The sequence below is a fragment of the Taeniopygia guttata genome, chromosome 3, assembly GCF_048771995.1.
Source record: "Taeniopygia guttata chromosome 3, bTaeGut7.mat, whole genome shotgun sequence".
Classification (NCBI taxonomy): Eukaryota; Metazoa; Chordata; class Aves; order Passeriformes; family Estrildidae; genus Taeniopygia; species Taeniopygia guttata.
In genome coordinates, this window is record NC_133027.1 from 45295676 (window position 1) to 45317519 (window position 21844).

The window sequence follows — 21844 nt, forward strand, 5'->3', positions numbered from 1 at the left end:
GATGACTTAAGTCAGTCCTTTGAACTGGCTCCAGAACAACTTGCATTTCATGTGTAAAGTCCAAGGCTCATAATGCCACATGATGCTTTAGGATAAAGTTTACTGTGTGAACTGTTTTAAAATTAAAATGTGATTGAAATGGTTGTAGAATTATTTTTTTTTTGTGATTTGAGATATTTACTTAATTCCTTTTTGTACTCAACTGTCAATTAGATGTCTTGTGTAAGACCCAGAGCCAAAGTGAGCTACTCAACCTACTGAGACACTGGGATGGTACAAACACCTTTAGCTCTGAAAGAGCACCAGAAAACTTTGTGTGAGGTGCTTTTGGGTTTCTGTTTGTTTTTAAATGGTTTTGTGGACATTTTAAAGCTTGAGGCTTTCAGCAGCTTGCACATCAGAATTCCTCAGATGGTATTCACACACACTTGAACAATATGATTTGTCACTGAGTGCTATACTGAAACAATTCATTTCTTGATGACAAAGAGCTGAAGCATGACATCTACTGCAATGAAAATTCCTTCCTTCAGCGAGCACTGAGCACCGTGGAGGCTACTCCTGCTTGGTACACACTAGGTCAGATACACATAAGGATATGTGATGCTGTAGCTGCAGGCTATTGAGAGCGAGTTCACTCTCTTAAGTTTTTATTCTTAAATCAGCTTCAAACACTACCATAGTAATCTTATAGTTTTATAGATGGCATCTTTAATCAAAGATAAGGGAGATTATATAAAAATTTGCTTGTCATATGGAGAGGGAGCTTTCAATAATTATAGACTTGACCCAAACAGAAGAGTAGGTGTGGCTGAAAGTTAATGCTTGTGGTGGACAAATCAAACTTGTTTTCACACAGAAGAGCATGTGCATTGAGATTATCTACCTCTGCTCCGGTTGTTCATTAAATTTAAGAGACAAGATAAATTTATTTCTTTTACAGAGGTGTGGCCACAGATCAGTGCCAGAGATAGAGCTTGTTGTAACCAGCTTCCTCAAAGTTAAGACCTTATTTAGCTTTTTCTGAGGATTTTTCTTTACATGTAATGATTCTATTATAGGAGCATGTTGTTTTTACTCATCACAAAGTCTGTGCCTGGTTTTCTGTGTTCAGAACTGCTTGGCAGGCTCCAGCTCAGACATTTAATATAATTAACATGAAGGTGTTTCCTGCTTGGGAGGTATTTAAGCATTCTAGGATGATCAAGCATTGAGGCTGGAAGATGAGCTGTTCAAAACCAATAGTTGAAGGCCTTGTTGGTTAGTAATTCAGAAGAGAGCTGTTAATGAACAGAGTGGAAGCAACATTAAGTAAGTGTACTGAATTGTAACAAAATGTTCATCATTTTAAATAACAAAGCCTTACACAAAATTAACTGGGCTGTCAGTGTCCCAGTTAAAAAAATATTCTCCCTAGTTTGTCTGCACCTCCTTTCCCAGGAGCCTCCCATTTTCATTTTTCATTTCCCCCTCTCGTCTCTTTGCATCCTTTCTTTTTTCTTCTCTCACTGCCTGCAAGATCACTTTTGGTAGCTATGGAAAAGAAAAGGGGGTGAAACAGGAGAGTGGTAAACGGATTTGACAAGAGGCAAAAATACTGTTGGGAGACAACTCATTCATCAAAAGGTGAAGCAAAACAAACTCTGAAGGTGAAGCCCGTGGTCTTCTGGCTCTGTAAAGATGCAGAGATGCAGGTAGGCTGCCTTCAGTGAGCTTGTACCAGAAGGAATCCTGAATTCTGCTGCTATTTACTCGGTAAGCTAGTCCTTCTGAAGAAGCCAATATGGCTTCAAAGAAGTACTTCGTAGTGTAAATCCATGTTATGATGTCTGTTTGAGCTGGCAGAAAAGCCTGAACTCTGTGGAGGTATGTAGAAAACCCATCCACATCCATATGTTTATTTTGATGTGTAACTTTTGACAATTTAAATAACTGTATTAATGGCATTTAAAGGAATGTGAGATGAAGAGCTCGGATGATAATCAGTAGGGCTTTGGAATGTACTGTGAAATGGTATCTTACATTGGTGCTATGCTAGAATTTGTGACAAAAATCACTTTCTATGATGCATTTGTGATGCAATTTATGTAAGTTTTTGAGTCGCCTTTTCATCTTCTCTATTGTTATCTTGTTGAAAGGTCTAATAATTTTTCAAGACTTCCCTGAACTACTTCTGCTGGACACATGACTAGAAAAACCATATGAAGTATGAGAATAGATTTTTTTCAAGATGTATCTGAAAAGATGTCTGTGTTAAAGCATTTTTAAATTGTTTTCATAAATGTAACTGTACATACACAGAAAAGATGAAGGATGTTTGCTCCAAGACATGAGAGTCATGCACCTGGCCCATTAAACACTCTCATAAATCGTGATTCAGCATTGTCATCTCTTAAGAAATGATGCTTCACTCATATTGAAATATACATGGAATTTAAATGAAAGTAATTAATTTAAGATTTATATTGAAATCTCTGCAGATGTGTGTTTTCAGGCAAATGAGAAAATCCATAGTGATAACTTTTGCAATAAAGCTATAATTACTTAAAGCCTGAAATAATAAAGTCAGGAATCAACAAAATATCTCATATTACACAAGCTGACTTACCTAAGTATAACTCTGTTTTCCTGCTACTTCTTACTGAATATGTCAGTTCAATTCAGTTTTCCATTCCTGACATCATAAAGAAGTTATTTAATAATTTTAGTAAATTGTTCTTCCTTTCTTCTTAAAGCTCAGTAAAATTTTAATGGCCAGGTTTCAAAGCTGAATTTACAAAGCTAAGTCTACATTCTTAATTGGTGCCTTTCTAGCACCACTTAAAAAAAAAGAGATTTTTTTTTTCTGCAGCGTATTTGTAACTGTAGGTTACATAGGTATTTAGAATGCTGATATTCAGAAGTGACATAATAAATCTACATTAATGCAATTTGTAATCACAAACCTCCAGTGAATGTAAGCCGCTGTGTTATTTTGTGAGCAAAAGGTGGCTCAAGTGCCTTGTTGCCAAAAGTCTGAGTTTCAATTGCGCTCAGCATAACTGATGCAAATGTGGAATGGCTGGTACCACACTAGATGCTTGTCTTTGTTCTAGACAGTGGGCTAATTTAGCTCATGAAATCAACTCATTTTAGGTGAGTTCCTTTGTTGAAATTGCAGGGTGTGGTTTAGGAAGATTTTGATGCATAGATAAATGGATGAGTTTATGCAGCACCAACCAAACCTCACAAGTCCTGGTTGCATCTCATTCATTTGGTCCTTTCTTCACACTCAGACTGTGCTGCCAGGGGCTCACCCTCATCCTGGGCTCAGGGACCTGCACAGGGTCTCCTCCCTGGCCCAATGGATGCAGGAGAGACCGGAGCAGGGGAGGGCTTTAGGCTGCAGAAAGGCCATGGAATCTTCTGGGATCTCGTGCTGAACAGGACCTTCCTGTGAGCTGCAGTGCCCAGCCACAGCCTGGAGCTGTGGTCATTCATTTCCGCATGACAAGCGGCGTCCCCAGCACAAGACCTGGCACTCAGGTGTGTGCAACAGTGCATCCCTCCCTCCTGCTGCCTCTGTACCCATCTTGCATGGCCTTTCCTGCCTTTGGACAGTGGGAACTTGAGAGGCTTATTTTGGTGTATGCAAACCAGTTCTATCCCTTCTTGTGGGCAGAAACGTTCTTCCCAAGAATTAGACTTTCCTACTTGTTGCTGGAATTGCACTGTATTTAGAATTGTCCAGATGAATTGGACTTCTTCTAAGTTCCACTTTGTTTCCACTAAAATGGAACTTTAGTCCAAGGAAGATGACTACATGCTCACAACAAGCTTTAAAGAGCGCAAACTTTGCTGATTTTTTTTTAACTATCACTTTGAACCACAATGCTTAAACATAAAAGAGCAAGTGGGGAAATGCAAGACTGTATGTTCAAAAGCATTTTTGTGTCCCTGGATTTGTAAACACCCTTCTATATCTCCCAATGTAGCTACAGAAAGTAGGAAAATGATGCAGTAACGTGATGTTTCTGTTCCTCAAGTCATGGTGAGTCAATATGAACAAAGGAAGACAAGCATCATGTGTTTAAAGAAATGAGTGATGCTGGCTTTTTGTCTCCTCTGTCAAACTGCTTCGTCTGGTTCTTTGAGCTTCTTACTATATAAAATGAGATATTACCTGTGTTAGGTAACTCAATATGATGATTATTGTTTATACAATGCTTTAAAGCTAGGCCAGAGTATATATATCAAGATGAGCTTTTCACTCATTGAGATAGTCCAGTGCAGCATAGTTAAAATTGACCCAGGGGCAGGGATATTATTAGTTCATTGCCCACCAAAACTGGAATTTAACTTTGCCTGGGCTTGCTGGATGCTACTGTAATATTAGACACGATTTGTTTTATATTACTACAAAGCAACAAAGTTCATTATATATTTGCTCTGGCACAACTGTCAAAACAATTTCATAGGCTATCAAATATTGTCCGTACTTACACATATTCAAGGAATCAGGTTTCTCCTGACAGGTTTCTCTGTACAGATTAATTTTTTCCCAAAAGTAAAAAAGGACTTAAAAAATTACAGCAGAAAATTCCGGGAATATTTTACAAAGCAAATTTTTAGTAACCAACTTTAGCTGTCTTCCAAACATGGCTATGTACACGAAGCTAATGTAATGTGAGCGCTTGGCTGTGGTAGGAATGGAGTGATTGTTGAAGGCATCATGGGTTTGTTGGGGCACACCTGGCATCTATGTAGAGGTGCCACCCAGTGGCTGGATGATAATAATGAGCTTTTCTGATGAATTTTTAAAAAAGGACAAAAGAGGGAAAAAAAATCTACTTAAAGGAGTACATCTTATATTAATATTGTACTAAGTTTTGGGATTTTTTTTAAACATCATTGTCAGCACAGGGAGTTCAGAATTATAAGAAGTAGTAACTGACAAAATTTGTTAATGGTCTCCAAAGGACAGAATAATAAAAGAGCTTCAGTAATTTGAATAGTCTCCAAGTGATGAAATGACAAAATGTATTCCTCCTTTGAAATGAGATTTTAGAACATATTCCAGTTATTTTGTATCAAACCAAATTTTTGTTTGTTGTTAGATTGTGATTTTTCCTATGCAAATGAGGACTAGAAATACAACTAGAGAGAAGTGATTGCTTGTGGTAGGCATTAACTGACATTTATGATTTATCTCCTCATAGGAACATCAATACAGAATGATAATAACCTGGTTTGTAGATAGAAAAAGTGAGTGGCTGTGAAGATACTTAAGATACAAAGATAATTAAGACAGCAAGATACAAAATTAAGTCTATTACTGTTAATTCCATAGTTGAGAACATCAGGAGGCAAAATAGTGAAAGGGTGATGAGCATCTGGCACAAGCCTGGTATAGTTCAAGCTCTATGCTACTATACATGAATATTTTAACTAGTTATATAATGGCAGGGTTTCTGGGCAGCTAACTCCATTATTCATTAAATTTCCAGATTATGTAGCAGACAACCTTATAATTCAACTTTCTTGATGGATTTTATTACCTGTCTTTTTGAATTGTCTTTACTGGGTTTTTTCCTAGCTAATAGAGGTGCTAAAAATTAACTTTAAACATAATTAATAATATAATTAATAATCACAGTAATTTCTATTACATAGGGGCTTTTTGATTTTGTAAAATGGAAGAATATCACTTGGAATAAAAAACCAGAAGCTGTTTGGAATCACTGTATTAAAGATTTGGCAGAGCAGCACTGTGTCTGTGTTAGCACTCAGAAAAACATGTTTTGAAGGCCTAATGACTGTAGCATTTCCAGCTGCGTGCTGTTTGAAGTGCAGGAAAGCCAGAAGCTTGGAGCCATTTCATCTCATGATGAAGTTGCTCAGAGCTTCAACAAACTGCCAAATGCAAACAAATACATTTAATAACCTGAAATTAATATATTGTACTGGGAAGGCGGTAGCAAGAAAAAAACAAATACAGGTAGGAATGGAAGTGGACAACAAGTACGACAAGTTTGTGGTATGAGAGTGGCTCAGAAAAGCTCTGTGCAGTCTGTGTGAACAAATGTATCGTGGAACAAAGCAACAAGGCAGTAGACCTGCTGCTCTTCATGGGTTTTTTGTGCGAGTCGAGCAGGCACATTGTGTGCAGCTCTGGACACATCTTTGCTGGAGAGGTCTTGTCAGAAGGAAACAGAGAGGAGAACATGGGAATTCCTTTACAGAATGGAAGATGATGCTAAATAATGGTTGTGAGTGAGAGATACAGCTGAAGCCTGCAAGTATTTAAATGGTGTGAATTTGCCAAACAAAGAAAGGAATTATTTAGGCTGAATTAGTAAGGCAGAGTGGAGTAACTATAACAAAGGGTACTTTTAGGTGAGGTATTAACCCTGTTATTAAGACATATGAGAAAATACCTCGAAGTAAGCCAGTTAGGAATACTTCTGTGCTGACAAGCTGTGACCTAAGGTAGTTTAAATAGACTTTTCTATCTCTAGGATCTAGAACAGTGGAGGCAGAAAGGCAAAAGTCGACTAACCTGAGAATCTGAAGCATGGCCATTAGATGGCAGGGTGCTGGCACAAGAGAATGTATGCCTCCCTGCCACTTCTCAGCGCCATGCCCAAGGAGGAGCTCTGAACCTTTCATCAGTCCCAAGGCCTGGGAGAAGTTTGAAATGCTCAGTTTCCCTATAAAAATCACACATACACACATATCCTGTCACTTCCACAACAGGAGGACATGCAGTACATGCCCCCAAGCATATATCCCTTCAAAGACATGTGTGTCTGCTCCACATTGCCACTCCTTGAGACTCTGTGTGAGTAGGTAGGTATGTGCAAGAGGTGTCCCAGTGTAGCAACCACTTTGTATAAGAGCTGAAGTTGGCTCTTCTGTTCTATAACCAGGGACACAGAAATGGGACTGCTGAGGCAGTGGGAAGGGGTGATATAGATGTGGTGAGTAGCTTGCTGCAGACTGTTCGGGGAGTCCACATACTGGTTCTGTGGAAAAGATGACAGAAAGAATAACAAGCAGTGGCTTTGTATGGAAAAATTCAGCCCAGAGCAGGCTGTTTGAAATGCTCAAAATATATTAAGGCTGTAAAGACAGCAACTCAAATAATGCACAATTAAAAACCCCTTGTTTAAAATAGTCTACACTGCTAAAGGATCTGCCCCAAGGAGTGATCCTTATAGATGTATCCACACCTCTTTCGCCTCTGGAGTGAACTGTTTGTGCTGCCTAACATTTGACCTGGGCCCAATGCCCCCATGGCTCTAAGATCGTTATTATATTTTTGTGGCTTCAGTTCAAAGTGTTGGAAGTAATGTGAAGGTTGCTTTGCTGCCTGCAAGACTGGTGTTTTCATAGCATTATGCTGCATGCTGTGGGATGTGGGGCACACAGAGGCTGTCTGAGGACAAGAGGCTCCTTGGGAAGGTGGAGGTTAGGAGAAGCCACTATTGGTCTAGTCCTATCCTTGCTGTGACATCCTCAGGGCAGTCCATCCACAGAGCTGCAAAAGCCTTGGCTTTTGCTCGGAGAGAAGAAGTCGGTCTCCTTCAGAAGAGAGTCCAAGCACATGGTGATGCATGTGTGGTACGGCTGACAAGAGCACCAGGACCAAGGAATGAAACAGGGAGGTAAATTATTTATCAGTGTAGGTGCATCTATTATAGTCACGAGCACTGAGGTGGTGGATGAACCAGAGAAATGCCTCTTACTGCTCTTCATATTGCTCTGTGTTTTGCAGTAAATCTTCAGTCAGTCATTTTGCTGATCAAATTGATATTTGCTGTTCCCAGGAAAAAATTCTAGTCTTGATATGGCGTGGGAGGGGGAAGACTGGGTAGAAGATCTGAACAAACAAACAAAATATCTTTCCATTGTAATCAAGTTGCTCTTGCTCATGCATGCTCTCTCTTAAAAAATGATCTCATAGTGTGTTGATTGAAAAGTGGGAATTAATAGGCAAGAACCATCTACTGGATACAGACTGCAGAAAAACAGCAGATGGCAGATGGATTGCAGGTCTGAATATAATGGATTATGAGGGAAGCCATGTCTGTAAAATTTATAAGGATGCTAGTTTCATAAGCACTGTTAGGTTAAAATGTATGGCAACCCACTCTTTTCTTATTTTTCTTAGTGAGTTGTTTGCTCATTGCTCCTACCTTGTCTTTACATGGTTTTGTCTACAATCTAGTTCCCTTCAAAATTATTTGTAATTGTCATATTTCAAGTCAATATGTTAAGATAGTTAATAAGATAACATGTTGCTACTAAGGATTAAGGCATGGACAGGCAAGAGTGATGGGGCCAAACTGTGTGGTCTGCAGCATACAGAGAGCACTGCCAGGTCATTTCCCATCTGGTAGTTTCCTTTTCCAGTCAGCAGTTCTGTTGTAAATCAGGTAAAGAGAAGATGCACGTAGCTACAGAATTTCTCCTTTTTGTGCCTCATGCTGCCTCCAAAAGCTTGATAATTTCCAAAGCCTCCTCCTTGCTCTTCCTTTGCTTCACTCTAAAATTAGTTATTGCTGTAGCTAATAGCTGTATGAAAGTATGTGTGCTGGTTTTGGCTGCCACAGAGTTCATTTTCTTCATGATAGCAGGTGTGGTGGTATGGTTTGGATTTGTGCTGGAAACAGCATAGGTAACATGGGGATGTTGCTGCTGAGCAAAATGTCTGTGAGGGTTTCATAATATGCTAAGCGTGTTGCAAACACCTTCTCCCCCCAGAGCCTCGGGGCTCTGAGCAAGTGGGTTATGGTTACACAAACACACCTGGGTGAGAAACGCAAGGGTGTGGGTTGACAGTGCCTCGGTTTCTCTATAGTGACTGTCCCCCTACCTGCCCTTGCCCCACAGTGAATTTCTCTGCCATGCATTGGAGTGAGCTGCTCTGGATCTGAGCTGGAAGGAGAGAAATTGGCTGGGCAGCTGGGGCAGAAGAGGTGCAGCCCTGTGTCTGTCTTGCCCTCAGGAGCTTGCGTGTGTGCCCATGCCTTCAGGCGGGAAGCGTACTGCAGCGTTTCCCTGGAAAACTGCCCGCTGCCATAAAGTAAAACTTGGAGGCCCTGGTGAGCTTAGCTCGTCAGCAGATTGTTAGGAGGATAGACTTCAAACCATGAAGAAATTCAAAGAGCATCTTTTCTCACCTGTTTGGAAATCTGGAGCTGGCTGTTTTCCAGTGCAACATCTTTGGGTTGAAACCTCCCAGGCTGCTTCTGTCAGCTCTAGTTTTTGGTGTGAAATTGTGTCCTTTAAAAAAAAAAGGTGCCTGAAAGAACCAGTGCTGCTTCACTGTATTCTGAAAGCAGCATATTTCTGGCTACTACGCTGCAGACATGCCAGTGTCTGGAGGTCTAAAGGTGTCTCAGGGACTGATGGCCATCAGGAGTGGGCACATGGGCCAAGGTGTGAGATGTCCCCAGCCTTCATTGGTGGAAGGGAGCCAGCAGGTGCCTCCCAGGTGGATGTTGTTGGCTTGCCTGGGGACCAGCACAGCCCCCTTCTGCAGCAGGACAAAGGATATCCTGGCGAGATATCCTGTCTTCCTACCTAGGAAGTGTTTGCTTTCAGAGCTTCCTCTGGCTTTCTTTTGGCATTTGGGACTACTGCTGTGTTATTTTCTGACACAGGTTCATTGTCTATCACTTGGGGTGCAGATGCTTGTCACTAGCTCAGCAGCACCATGGTGAATGGTAGCCTCTTGCAGAGTGTCAGTGTCACCTCAACAGTTGACAGCTCTTCCATCCACTTCCCTTGGTGTGCCATTATTTTCCTCCTCTTCACCCTGACTTCTTATCCAGACTTCAGCCAAATGCTTTCCTAGTTTCCTGCCCATATCGTGTCACTTGTTCCATTACTCTGAGTGACGGAGTTGACAGTCTCCTTCAGCAGTATTGACTGCAGACAGGGTAGGTAGGGTGTCACACGATCTTTCAGCACTACCTGAGCAGCTTTTTAATGTGACTTGTGAATTTTCTCATATGCAATATATGTAGAACCACCCCAAAAGCAAGCTCTATCGGTGGAGGCAGAACATGAAAATCAAGATGGACAGCTCAAAGTCAGCTATGTCCTGGGGAAGGTAACCAGCTATTAAAAGTGATGCTGTTTCTTCCTTAGAAATAGGTAAATAAACAAAATAATTGCACATGTTTATTGGGATATGTGTCAAAATGTCAAAACATTTTCACCACAATTATGCAATAAACTGAACAACTTTATAAATATGCCTGAGGCTTTTCTGCTCACTTATTCACTCTTTGAAAACTCTATATGAAAGTCAGTTATAAAACTGAATTTGCAAATAAAGTGTACAAACAGAGCTGGATTTGGGACAATATGATGAGTCTGGAAAAGAAGCCTGTGGGAAAAAGGTAGTTTTGTTCCAACCAAAATGGAAAATATGCATATTTTAAGGACAAAATAAAACAAGAGCATTTTGAGACTTTTTTTTTTTTTTTCCTGTGAAAGCAAAATATTTGATGAGGGTATTTTTTCTGCCTAGAGATCTCTCAGCGTTTCAAACTGGGGTGAGTTCCTTGGATGGCTGCCAGTATGGTGATTGCCTGTGAGGCTTCACTTGCCCTGTGAAGAGAGAGTGGAGAACTGGGGTTTGTTGAGTTTTGGAGAGGAGGTAGCTCTGGGTGTTAATGGAGAAAAACCCAGACTTTTCACAGTGGTGCATGGTGGGAAGACAAGACAACAGCGAGAAGTTGATAAAGGAGAGATTCAGATTAGATGTAAGAGAAAACATTTTCACTGTTGTCTAGAGAGGTTGTGATGTCTCTGCCCTTGCATATTTTCAAGAGATGGTTTGGTAAAGCCCTGAGCAGCCTGGTGTGTTCCCATAGTTGACCCCGCTTCAGGCAGAACACTGGACCAGAGACCTCCTGGGGTCCCTTCCAACCTAAATTGTCCTATGATCCTATGAAAAATTCAGTCCAATTTTGAAACAAAAATATCAAGATACATATAATTTTTAAAAAAACTGCATTTTAACCAATTGTTGAATCATCTAAAGGACAAAAATATAGAAATTGTTATATTTATCAACCTTTTAATGAGACTGTATCTTCAGAGACTTCTAGATTCTTGCTATTTCAATTTTTCAGACAGTTAAATGGAAGAGATTTTATAACTTGGTCAGTTTTTACTATTTTGTTTCTCTCTCTATCTCTTGAGGAAACTAAGTGAACTTTTTCACATTCTTTTTCAATTCTATTTCAGAATTTGAAATTTGACACTGTGGAATAAACATAAGCAAAATTAGGTTCCTTAAGTTTTAGGACTGACTTGCTTAAAATGAATGTATTGCTTTAAAGATTGTATACACTTCTGTTGGGACAGCTTCTTCTCAATAAATGATTTGTTCTGAGAATTCAACTGATCCTTTACTGAGATGGCTTCCAGAAGGAAAGTGAACAGAACATGTGATGTAATGTAGAACTATAAACTCCAAATGTTGTAATCTGCTGTCTCTGAAGAGGTAGAGTGACAGGGGATAAGACGACTAATTTTTCTGCCTTGTGGCTCTGATGTGGTTATCCTGCTCAGTATTGTATTTGGGTTTTGGTTGTTTCATTATCAGGAAAAAGCTGACAAGTTAGTTTGAGAGAGCTGAAGCAGGTAGGATGAATTAATGTCTAAGAAGAGGAGCAAGTAGTTTAGCTAAAATAAAGCAGTAAACTTTGGAAGTACCAGAAGCCTGGAACCACCACAACAGGAGAAAACAGCTTAGTGTTTTGTCAGAAATACAGCAAACACTGACTAAGGCTTTATTTTTTTATAGGATGCATTAACTGAGCCATGTTTCCTCTCCTTGCAGGTACTATGATGTGTCGGGCAGGTGCTGCACTGTTCAGGAGAACCAAACACCCTCAGTAATCTGTCCCCACTCTTACGCTCTCCCAGCGATATCAATGTCTACTGCCTCACTGCCAGCAGCACTTAGAAAGGTAGGAGAAAACTAAATATGTGTGTTTATATAAATGTAGATATAAACAAACATGCTTACATGTATCGTGAAGATGTCTATTCTGAAACACAAGGTATAATTGTAATCTTCCTTTAAAAGACCTGTGTTTGAAGTACTGGAAAATTTTCAAATTAATAACATGTACGGAAATAAGGAAGGTACATAATAACTTTAGCTGGCGTGAAGACACAAAAAAGAAAATGGCTCGAGGAGATCTTCCACATGCTCCCACAAAGCATATGGCTTTTTCCTTTTGTTCATAAAAAATATGAAAGCCAAAATAATAAAGGAACAACACCTACATTTCCAGTACTGTTTTTCTCCCAAATTTGCCCTGAACCAGGATACTCCATAAGTTTTTTTCCAGAGAAGAATGAATGGCTACACATTTGTTTCTAGTGTTCATTTGCCTCATGCAGTGTTACTCATTTGCTTGGCAGCAGTATTACTGCATGGAAGCAAGCTCGGGAAAATGCTAATTACTCCTGTTCTAATGTGAGAACTTAATTTCAGATTGCAGACAAAGTTGTGCAATGCCATTCTTGTCTTTATTGTAATACTTCTGTGGAGAGAGAAATACTATTTTTCCACATTAACAAAAGTACTCAGCAGGTCAGTAATTGAAAAAGTTTCTTTCTTCTTGGTTGTGGAACTAATATTCATCTGAATATACTTTATGAAGGCTTAAAATATTCTGTCTTTAAAACAAATGCATTTATTTTTCAGTCTTTTCAAGCCAGCAAATCCCATCTACTAACTTCTGCATTTGGAAAAGACTCATTGGTCTTTAGCTGAATACACAAATAACACAAGCCCCAAATATCCCTTTTGGACTCATTCAGGATCTTAGTTCTATTGATACTGTTGAAACATCCTACAAAAAGATCTCAGTTCTTCCCAAAACAGCAAAATGGCATGTTTACTGTGCTGGGATGACATTCCCCTGTAGTAGAGCTAGCTGTGAAAATGGCTTTCCAACAGAAAAAAATGCTGTTCACCCTATTGCTGTCTTGTATATTAGCTTCTTCCAGGAACTTCTAGAAAAGCAAGTAGATGTTTGATATTTTTCAGTGGAAAGAACAGGAGGGTTTGGCGGTTGCTTAGAAAGCTCTGAGTTGGCATTTAGTTCTTCTGGAAAAATTTGTTCATACTTACAGATAAATTAAATTGTTGGGGTGTCATTTCTCTAACCTGGAATCAATCCATTTTTAGTAATAACATTTAAAACCTTTTAAATGAAGCTTCTGAAAGTGAGTGAGACTAGGCCATGTAATTTTCTACTTTGATGTATAATGCAAAAGTCTGATTGTTAGATAAATTATAAAAATCAAGGAAATCGCCTGGAGGGGTGTTTGCGTGTGTGAATTCAGCAGTTTCTTTTGTATTGGGATAATCTCCTAATGTGTGTAATAACACAGTCACCTGCTGATGACAGATGGTTTATGGGGATTGGGATTTAAGGAAGCCCTGCCTTCCCTCAGCATTTCTTGTGGGAGCGTGGTAGAAAACGGTGGATTAGAAAACGTAAGCTTGCATAAGGCTCTTCTCTGCTGCTGTTCTTTATATGGAAACCTTTTCATAAGCCTTTGAAAGCTAAATGTACTGAGTAGAGTCTTGCAGAATAACGTACCCAGACTAATTTGTTTTATCCTCTGTTTTTGCCTAATTCATATTATTCCCTTTACCTTGGGTAATTAAGAACTGACTCCAGCAATGACTAAGACAAGCTCTCCTACATTCTTTTGTTAATTAAACAGTCTTCCTACAAAATCTTGCTTATCAGTCTTTGGAGCTCATAAAATTTTAGTTTTGTTTTCTGGGGGAGAAAAAGAAATTTGATTTTGCTGCTTTCCTTTTTTTTATGGTTTAGTTATTATTAAATGATGGTGTTCACCTTCACTTAGACTGCCTTTCACTCTCAGCCAGTTCGTGCCTTACTAGTCAGCAGAAGATCTAAAATAACCACTCCCTTAATGGTTTTCTTTACCTTCTAAAGAAAAAGCTGTCCCCAGCGTATTCCAAGAACTTGTTGGACTGTCTCCTTCATGTATTTATTTTTCAACAGAAAAAAAATTAATTTCAAGAAGTAATTAAAGCCATTAGGTTCTGTCCTTTTGGATGCTTCCCTTGTGTGATCAAAAAACACGACTTCTCTCCACCCAAAATGATAGTCTGTAATAAACTTCTATCTTAGTATACCCTGGTTCTCCCTTTTCATCTTCTTCCGGGATTGTTTAACAAATCTTCATCTCTCCTCTTCCTGTACTTCACAGCAACTGTTCTTGATGTAGAGTGCAACTTTGTTTCTCTTTCTTGCTGGACTTCCATATAAACAGTGATGGTAAAACAACAGGATATTAAAAAATGTTTAAGATCACTTGCTTGATGCTTGATCACTTACTCAATGAGTAAATGTTGCGTTGCCCAAATTATAAGGCAAAAATATTTCTTTTCACTACATCATTTTCTTAGGAAAAGAGAGGCATCCTTCTGTGACAACATTTCTTTCTCATCAAATACTTCTGATGTTGATTCAGATGTATTTCTGATTCTGTACAGATTTACACTTTCTTTCCCTTTGCGAGGCCACCTGGAATCTATAAGTAAGCTTCTGACTGGAACAATCAAAAATGTTATATAACATATATAACCATGAAAGAGAGATTTCAGAGTGTTCTTATAAAAATACAAACTGGGTATGTTTATTAAGTCACTGGAGGTAAGTGGATCTACAAGAAATTCAAAATCATACAAATTTGAGTATATGCTTCATTTTAGGGTTTGATCCTCCTAAAGGCCATTCACTTAAATGTTGGACTCGATTATCCTTGTGGATCCCTTCTAACTCAGAATATTCTGTGATTCTGTGTGATTCTTGACTTTTCTAGTCCTGTGCTATTTAATGTGCAAAACATTTGTTTCATGAAACCAAACATTAGCTGTTTCTCTTCTGGTATTTTGGCAAATGGACATTTGATAATACATTGTTAAATATTAAAGAGCCCTCAGAAATAATTTCTAGATGTCAGATCCACAAAATACACTATTTCTAGAGTTTAAAACTCAGCTTATTTTCTTTTCCCAAATAATGTATTACATCACTGGTTACATTTTCAAGTTTTGCTAATTGAAGCTAAATAGGAGCATTTGGTATCCTTGAGTTTGTTTGCAAGTGAAGGGAAAATGGCTTTCTTAGATTCCTGTTTGTATTTACAATGTCTCTGTGGATTGCTTGAGCTGTCATATAGCGTATACTGCACAATGTAGACAGCTGTGGCCATGATTTTATTATCTGTTTTTTATATCTTTTAGTCTTATTAATAAAACAATGTGGCCAGTGTTCTCACTAGGAACAAAGGAACAACTTTCTGAATGCTTGACTCATTTCATTATCTTTGGATAAATAATAATTAAATATGAGAACCAAATTACAGATAAAATGTGTGTTTTGCAGTCATGCAGCTTCAGTAGTGACAAAATACTGATACCAAGGGTGAAGGTGTCATACCTGTGCTGTGGCAAACTCAAATGACCTTAAATTATGTAGTTAAAGACAAACATATGTTAACCTGATAGGTTTCTGTACTGTTACACTGAAAGGCATTTATTCCCCTAGAGAGCTATTTCAAATTTAGATTGGCTTCTGCTGATAGTAAAATGAATGAATGAAAATAGAGTTCTTATTGCTTCATTACTTATATATTTCCTCTGCATTAGGAATAATGATCACAAAAATATAGACTTTAAAATTCCATGTGAGACACTTAGGTTTTAGCATCTTTTTTTCTAAGTCACATCTGTGTGCTCTAATGCTGTCTCTGCTCTTATATTCAGGTGTTGATTAGTCATATTTTCAGATTTATAACCAGGTACCTGTCCAAAGGTTTATCAGGATTCTTCATCTAGATAAGAGTTCTCACACCTACTTGCTACATGAACACAGCCACTGCCTTTCACACAAAGATTCAGTTCTATGACATGAATATTCATTGAAGGAAACTGGGTGGAGTATTTCTAACACCCAGGTGTGGCTACGGAAGCCCATTTTGATTCTGTGTCAAATTACTGGATTAAATGAGTTTATTCTATCGCTGCCTTTGCCATATTCCTGAGACAGCAGATATGCAGATTCCTAATTCCTCCTGCTCTTTTAACTCATCTTTCAAGATGATAGTTCATCAAGGTCTAAGATATTTTCATGTTAAGATTCCTCCTTCTTTAATTTTTGTCTGCCTTGCTCAGAGAAATGTTAGCAAGACATTCAGCCTAGCTTGTCATACTGCTTTTTATTACAGTGGTTTATTTTTTCAAGAAATAACAAAACCTGAAGTCTGTTGGTATTTTAGTAACCATGGGGTTACTAAATTACCTCCCAGAGTGATGTTTAAATGGTAGATACAAAGTATTTTACACAGTCAGTTGATGAACTTCCATACCAAGTAAGTGAAAAAGCAGGTGAGTCACTTCCAAAGTAACAGACAACAAAATTATCAGTTCATGGATAGGTGAGAGGAACCTGTCCACAGGAGAACAAGTTGTTGCCTTAAGGTTCACCCCAATTTTTAATAGATAAGGCCTTTCAGTGGTTAACCAATCTCCTCCCAGAATTTGAGACTGAAAGAAGAGAAGGCCTCCTTCTCCAGCTTGGAATCAGAAAGCTAAACAAAACTTGGTAGCCAAGGTCCTACAAAATGAGTCATGCAGGGGCTGAGGATATTTTCTGGTGCTGGTTTTCTCAACCTACCCCCCCCCCCAACCCCCCCCCCCAATTTCAGGAAAACACAAACCTGCCTTGTGCAAAGACTGAAGGGAGAAAAGGAGGGGAAATTATATGACACTGTAGTATCTTTTTTTTTTTTTTTTTTGGGATGAAGGAGAGTTATAGGAAGGCAGTTACCTAAGGGAGGCCTAGGTGAGGCAGGGGGCTGGGTTTCTCCTTGGTTTTGTTTTGTTTTCTTTTACAATCTGGATAGGTCCTCCCTCAGCTGTTTGGAATAGGTTATATCTTTCCAGATAATTAAATGTTGCATCAGGACAAATTTTTATTGCATTACCTGGAAAAAGACAGGGGAAAAAAGCCTGCTCAGTGCTGTGCTGCATGTCTGGATTCTTGTCAGACTTTCTATGTGCTTGACTCTTATGCTCAACTTTTTTTTTTTTTTTTTTCCCCTCTTCTTTGGTATAACTATTGTGTTTCTTACCTGGTAAAATTACTGTTATTCTTTGTGTGGGAAATATGGCAAGGGTCACTCAGGGTGGTTGTGCACCTCACTGAGAGTGAGTGTTCAGAATAGACAGGTCATTTGCTACTGAATGGTGGTTCCAGCCACCATCCTTCCCCAAGTGTAACTTGTTTCCCTGAAATAATGGTCACATCTTCTACCTCCCTCCCAGGCTTAACCAGTGGAATCATTTTCCTTTCCTTTTTTCTTTCTTCCTTTTAATTTTTTTTCCTACTAGGAATTCTCCCTTGCTAATAGACACAGATTCAAAAATTCATAGATTATCCCTTGATAATCTCTACACAAAGCTGGCATTCACTGCTCTCTTTTCAATTACTCATATTTGTGCCCACTCTGCTAGGGATACTTTTTACTGTTGCTCCCCATTATCATCCCTACAGAGGAGAGAGTAGTTTCCCATGTTTTAAATTTAAAGTATAACTTGTCTGCTTGTGAGAGTTACCTACATATGTGCCTCTGGTTCACTAATTTATGGGACATCTGAATAAATATATTTCTTTAATTTAAATAAATCAAAAATACAGCAATAAATATTTTATAGGCTAAAATAGGTGAAGTAATTTTATTTACATTTTTATTTATAAACATATACAGATATGCATGTATGGGTGTATATTTAAATGTAGATATGAACTGAAGGATTTTTGGGGGATATTATTCATAAGCCATGGCTTTGGGATTGCTGTCGTGACATATTGGTATCAGTTGAAGAAAACAGTATATAGAGAGAATGGAAAAAGAACAGATGTGGTGAAGCATGGATCACATGAGAGTCCTTTGACAACATTCAGAACAGCTACATTATCCCTTGTCTGTATGGCTTTTAACAGGATGCTATAGTGCTGACCAGCACACTAATTCCTTATTGTCCTTTCAAAGCAATTTGTTCCTATTCTTGGGCTGCAACCATGATGTGATTTGGACAAGAAAGTGATGTTAATAGGAAAAGAACACTGAAGTCTTTACTTTGAAATTCATGGCAGAGAAGTAATCAAATTCTCAAACCAAACCAGTTGAGTAGGGTGGAGAAATGTGGGAAGGAAAAAAGAATGCTTCATTTTGCCCTGGCCATGCCAACATTTCCTATAGGGTTGACAAAGCATTTATATACTTAACAAATATTTAATTTGCTCTGTCCCTTAAACTTTTAAAAATTTTTAGGGTGTTTAGCTCTAAAAACAGTCATGTTCTGTTTTGCAATAGTATGCGATAATACAGAAGTATTTTTTCAGATTTATTTAGTTGATAAGTATGCAATTCATAATTAAAAACACAACATCATCATAAACATTAAGAAAAAACTCCAGAATTTAGGGAGTACTGAAATCATTATGGAAGCCAGGAAATGCAGAACTGGGACAGAATTTAAATGCTGACAATTTAAGTCACAGTGATGTCTCGCACAAACACTTGTGTTCCAAGAAGCCACTGTATATTAATTTACTTGTCCACAGTTTGGTGAGTAGTGTCATAAACCAGTAAACTGAAATGGCATGGCAAATGCTAAAACCCACAAAACAAAGGGGGAATAATTTTAATATAGCTTCTATCAAAGATTTTCTGCAGAGAGAATATTAAGAGCATGATCTACAGAGACATAATGGCACTGTTGACTAGCATAAGTATATTTAACTGAAAGAGGTGTTCAGGATCATGCAAACAAAACAGAATTAACCCCAGCATGTCCAGATAGTCTTCGTGTAATACTACCTGCCAGCAAGAATGCACATGTAGGTGAGATCTTCCTAAAGAACAGCACTAAGAGTGGAGGACTGAACTTTGCTTTTGTTAATTTTTTCAATTTTAGTAATGTATAGTTATGTCTTTTAACATAGACCTTTCTCAACATTAACACTTAAAAATATAGGAGTGGCAGAGCCCTTATGTTACTTTTAATAGTGCATGGGTGCTGTTGTACTTGTAGGAATGCTGAATCAGGACACTTGGGCAGCCAGCTGCAGTTGTAAGTCAGCATTGGTAAGGCTTATTGCTCTGATAGAGCCTAGATACTATGTCTGTTTTCATGGAAAATAATAATGAATTTATGTAATAATTAATTTATGTACCTCAAGCCCATTTTCTTTTGGGATGTGATAATTGCACATCCTTTGCTTTACCTGTGTCTGCTCTTTGTTAAGGACTTGATGGGAGGAGGGAAGAGGGGACAAGAGGAAAGGAGGGCCAGACAGGAGAAATGGCACAAAAATAAGCTAAAACCACAAATCAAGAACAATTAATTATTTTAGATTAAATTCACAGCAGATAAGAAAGAAAGCTATCCCAAAAAATGGAAGTAGGAGTGTTCAGAAGACAGAACAAGCAGTTTCTGTCATTTAAATGCAATCAGTTACATGATAAAAGGTTTGTGCTTTTCAAGGATTCTGCTGTAAGTCAGGTTTATTTTATGTCTCTGCTTAAAGAACTATAATTCTGATATTTGCATCCCTAAAAGATTAAGTGACTTGTAGTAGTATTGCCTTTCAAACACAATTGATCTGAGACACATGACAGAATTAAGGATTACTTATGATACAAACCTTTGGTCAAGCATCATTTTGCCCAGGTTTCCCAGGACACAGCAAGCATTCATAACACTGCAGCAGAGATGCTCTGGATACAAAGATATTATTCTTTAACAGAAGAGGATAACAGGTGTCCTCAATTCAGCCATATTTCCTAATAGTGAAGACAGAAGAATCAAGCAACTAGTTATACATGCAGTGTCATACTTACTGTCTAGGCAGAGAACCAAAATTCTGAGAAGTCACGATGTCAAAAAACTTGAGCACCAAGTCCACTAGAAAACTATCTGCTTATTGTGATTTGGCTTTAGCCCACTGAAGACATGCTCTTCCTTTTATCTTCCAAAAAGCCTGGAAATCTATGGCTAATTACAGCACAAGAGAGGTTCTCAGCTATCCATGACAAAACCTCTCTGAGTATTGCTCAACAAAATTACTTCTCTGCTTAATAAAATACTGTGCTGCTGACTAGACTGATGGCATCATGGCAATTTCCTTGTTGGTTAACTTTTTTTTCCATATTCCCACCTCATTATTCTGCCTATCCCCATTTGAACCACAAATTGACTTCAAAATTAACTTACTAAGGTTTTCATTTTGCTGTTTCCAACATGGCTAAGACACCAACTCTCTTATTTCCTAAAAATAACATCTAGGTTAGGGTATGTCCCATTATTATGTCTGGTTCAGAGAGACCTTGAAAACATTTCTTATATTTATGCTGCATTTTGGTGAGGTTAGTAGGAGAGCATCTAAGCTGTGGTTGATTGTAGGTGTGTACAGGACTACAGCTGACAATGAAAATGGGCCTTTGAGAAGAGCAAAACACAGGAGGGAAGACAGCATGGAGTTATGTATCATTTTCGTAGAAGGAACATAGGTCCTGGAATATCAATGCAGGAGGAATCTGTGTTGCAGTCTAATACTATGGCATTCAAGATGGCAGTGGATGTACTGAGTCAAGAACAATCCCTTCACCCCTTAAGAATATATCTGAAGGCAGGAATACCAGTAAATTCTTACTCTGATAGACATCTTTCAAGTACTTACAAAGTTTATTGAGGAGATTGTTAAGGACTTGATGTATATATATATATATATGTTTTGTTAAAAACATCCAAACAAATTTGAACTTGTATCAGACAACCTGCATATACTTATTCTTGACTGGCAACTTAAAACTGCTGTCACTTGGATAATTGTCCTTCTGAGCAATTCAATACATTCACCTTGAATGAGGTGAAGTATAAAAAGGATATGTTCAGCTCTATATTGGGTCTGAATTCTGAATAGTATTCATATTCAGCTCTGTTGGAATTGAATTTCATCTGAGTTATTGCAAGCTCCATGTAATATTGTGAACAAATTTAGTGGAAGCAGTCGGTGAAAATGTGTTTCTTTTAGAGAGGATAAATGATGGCCTGAAGTCATGTGAGCAGTCATCCTGGAATGTGATAGTGCTGAGGTCTTCAGGGCTGGGCTGCTGAATAAACTGCAGTCTCCCAAGCAGGGACAAAATAAAAGGTCTATCAAACCAGCACACGTCTGCACTTTGCATGAGTGAGATAATGTGGACAGCCACATACTCACTGTGGTATTGCCCAGGGAATGCAATGAACCCTTCATGCACTGCAAATTATTTAGGAGGTCTGTCATCAATGATCAAGCATTGACAGTACATAATGACTCTGGTAATGGTGACATGGGAGTGTGCACCAGGCAGTCTGGTATTATCGCTGACCATCCTTTATCTGCCCCACCTCTGTGCATCATCATGCCAAACACGCAGCTACATAGCATTGCAACATTTCACAGGTGTTACTTATGCTAGTATGTAACTTTTCCTTAGGATGACAGCCGGCACTTTACTGCTTTCTTCCCAAGGGTATACTCCTCCCTTCTCTTTCCCTTGGTGAGTACAGTCCTGTGAAGCTGCTCTTTGAATCACCGGGGATTTGTTTTTGGCCTCTATGCTGGGCTGCTGTGCAGTGATCTGCAGTCTGGAGAGCTGAGGACTTGTCCTGCATCATGCTTTTCTTGTACCATTTCCACACTTGTGCAATGTGTTGGAATGGTTTTCAGGACCT

At 38.6% G+C, this 21844-nt stretch overlaps 1 protein-coding gene across 2 annotated transcripts in view; it reads left to right on the top strand.

The window, feature by feature from the left end:
• The window catches only part of CRYBG1 (crystallin beta-gamma domain containing 1), a 95189-nt gene that overhangs the window by 18893 nt on the left and 54452 nt on the right, over positions 1 to 21844 (top strand). Inside the window, exons 1-2 of one of the 2 annotated variants that reach the window (XM_072926744.1) lie at positions 1295 to 1311; positions 11843 to 11972. In XM_072926744.1, the coding sequence (XP_072782845.1) occupies positions 11937 to 11972 (36 nt within the window). In that variant the 5' untranslated portion in view covers positions 1295 to 1311; positions 11843 to 11936. Of the gene's footprint in view, positions 1 to 1294; positions 1312 to 11842; positions 11973 to 21844 lie in introns of those variants that run through there. The other variant, XM_041715106.2, reaches the window with a different exon arrangement.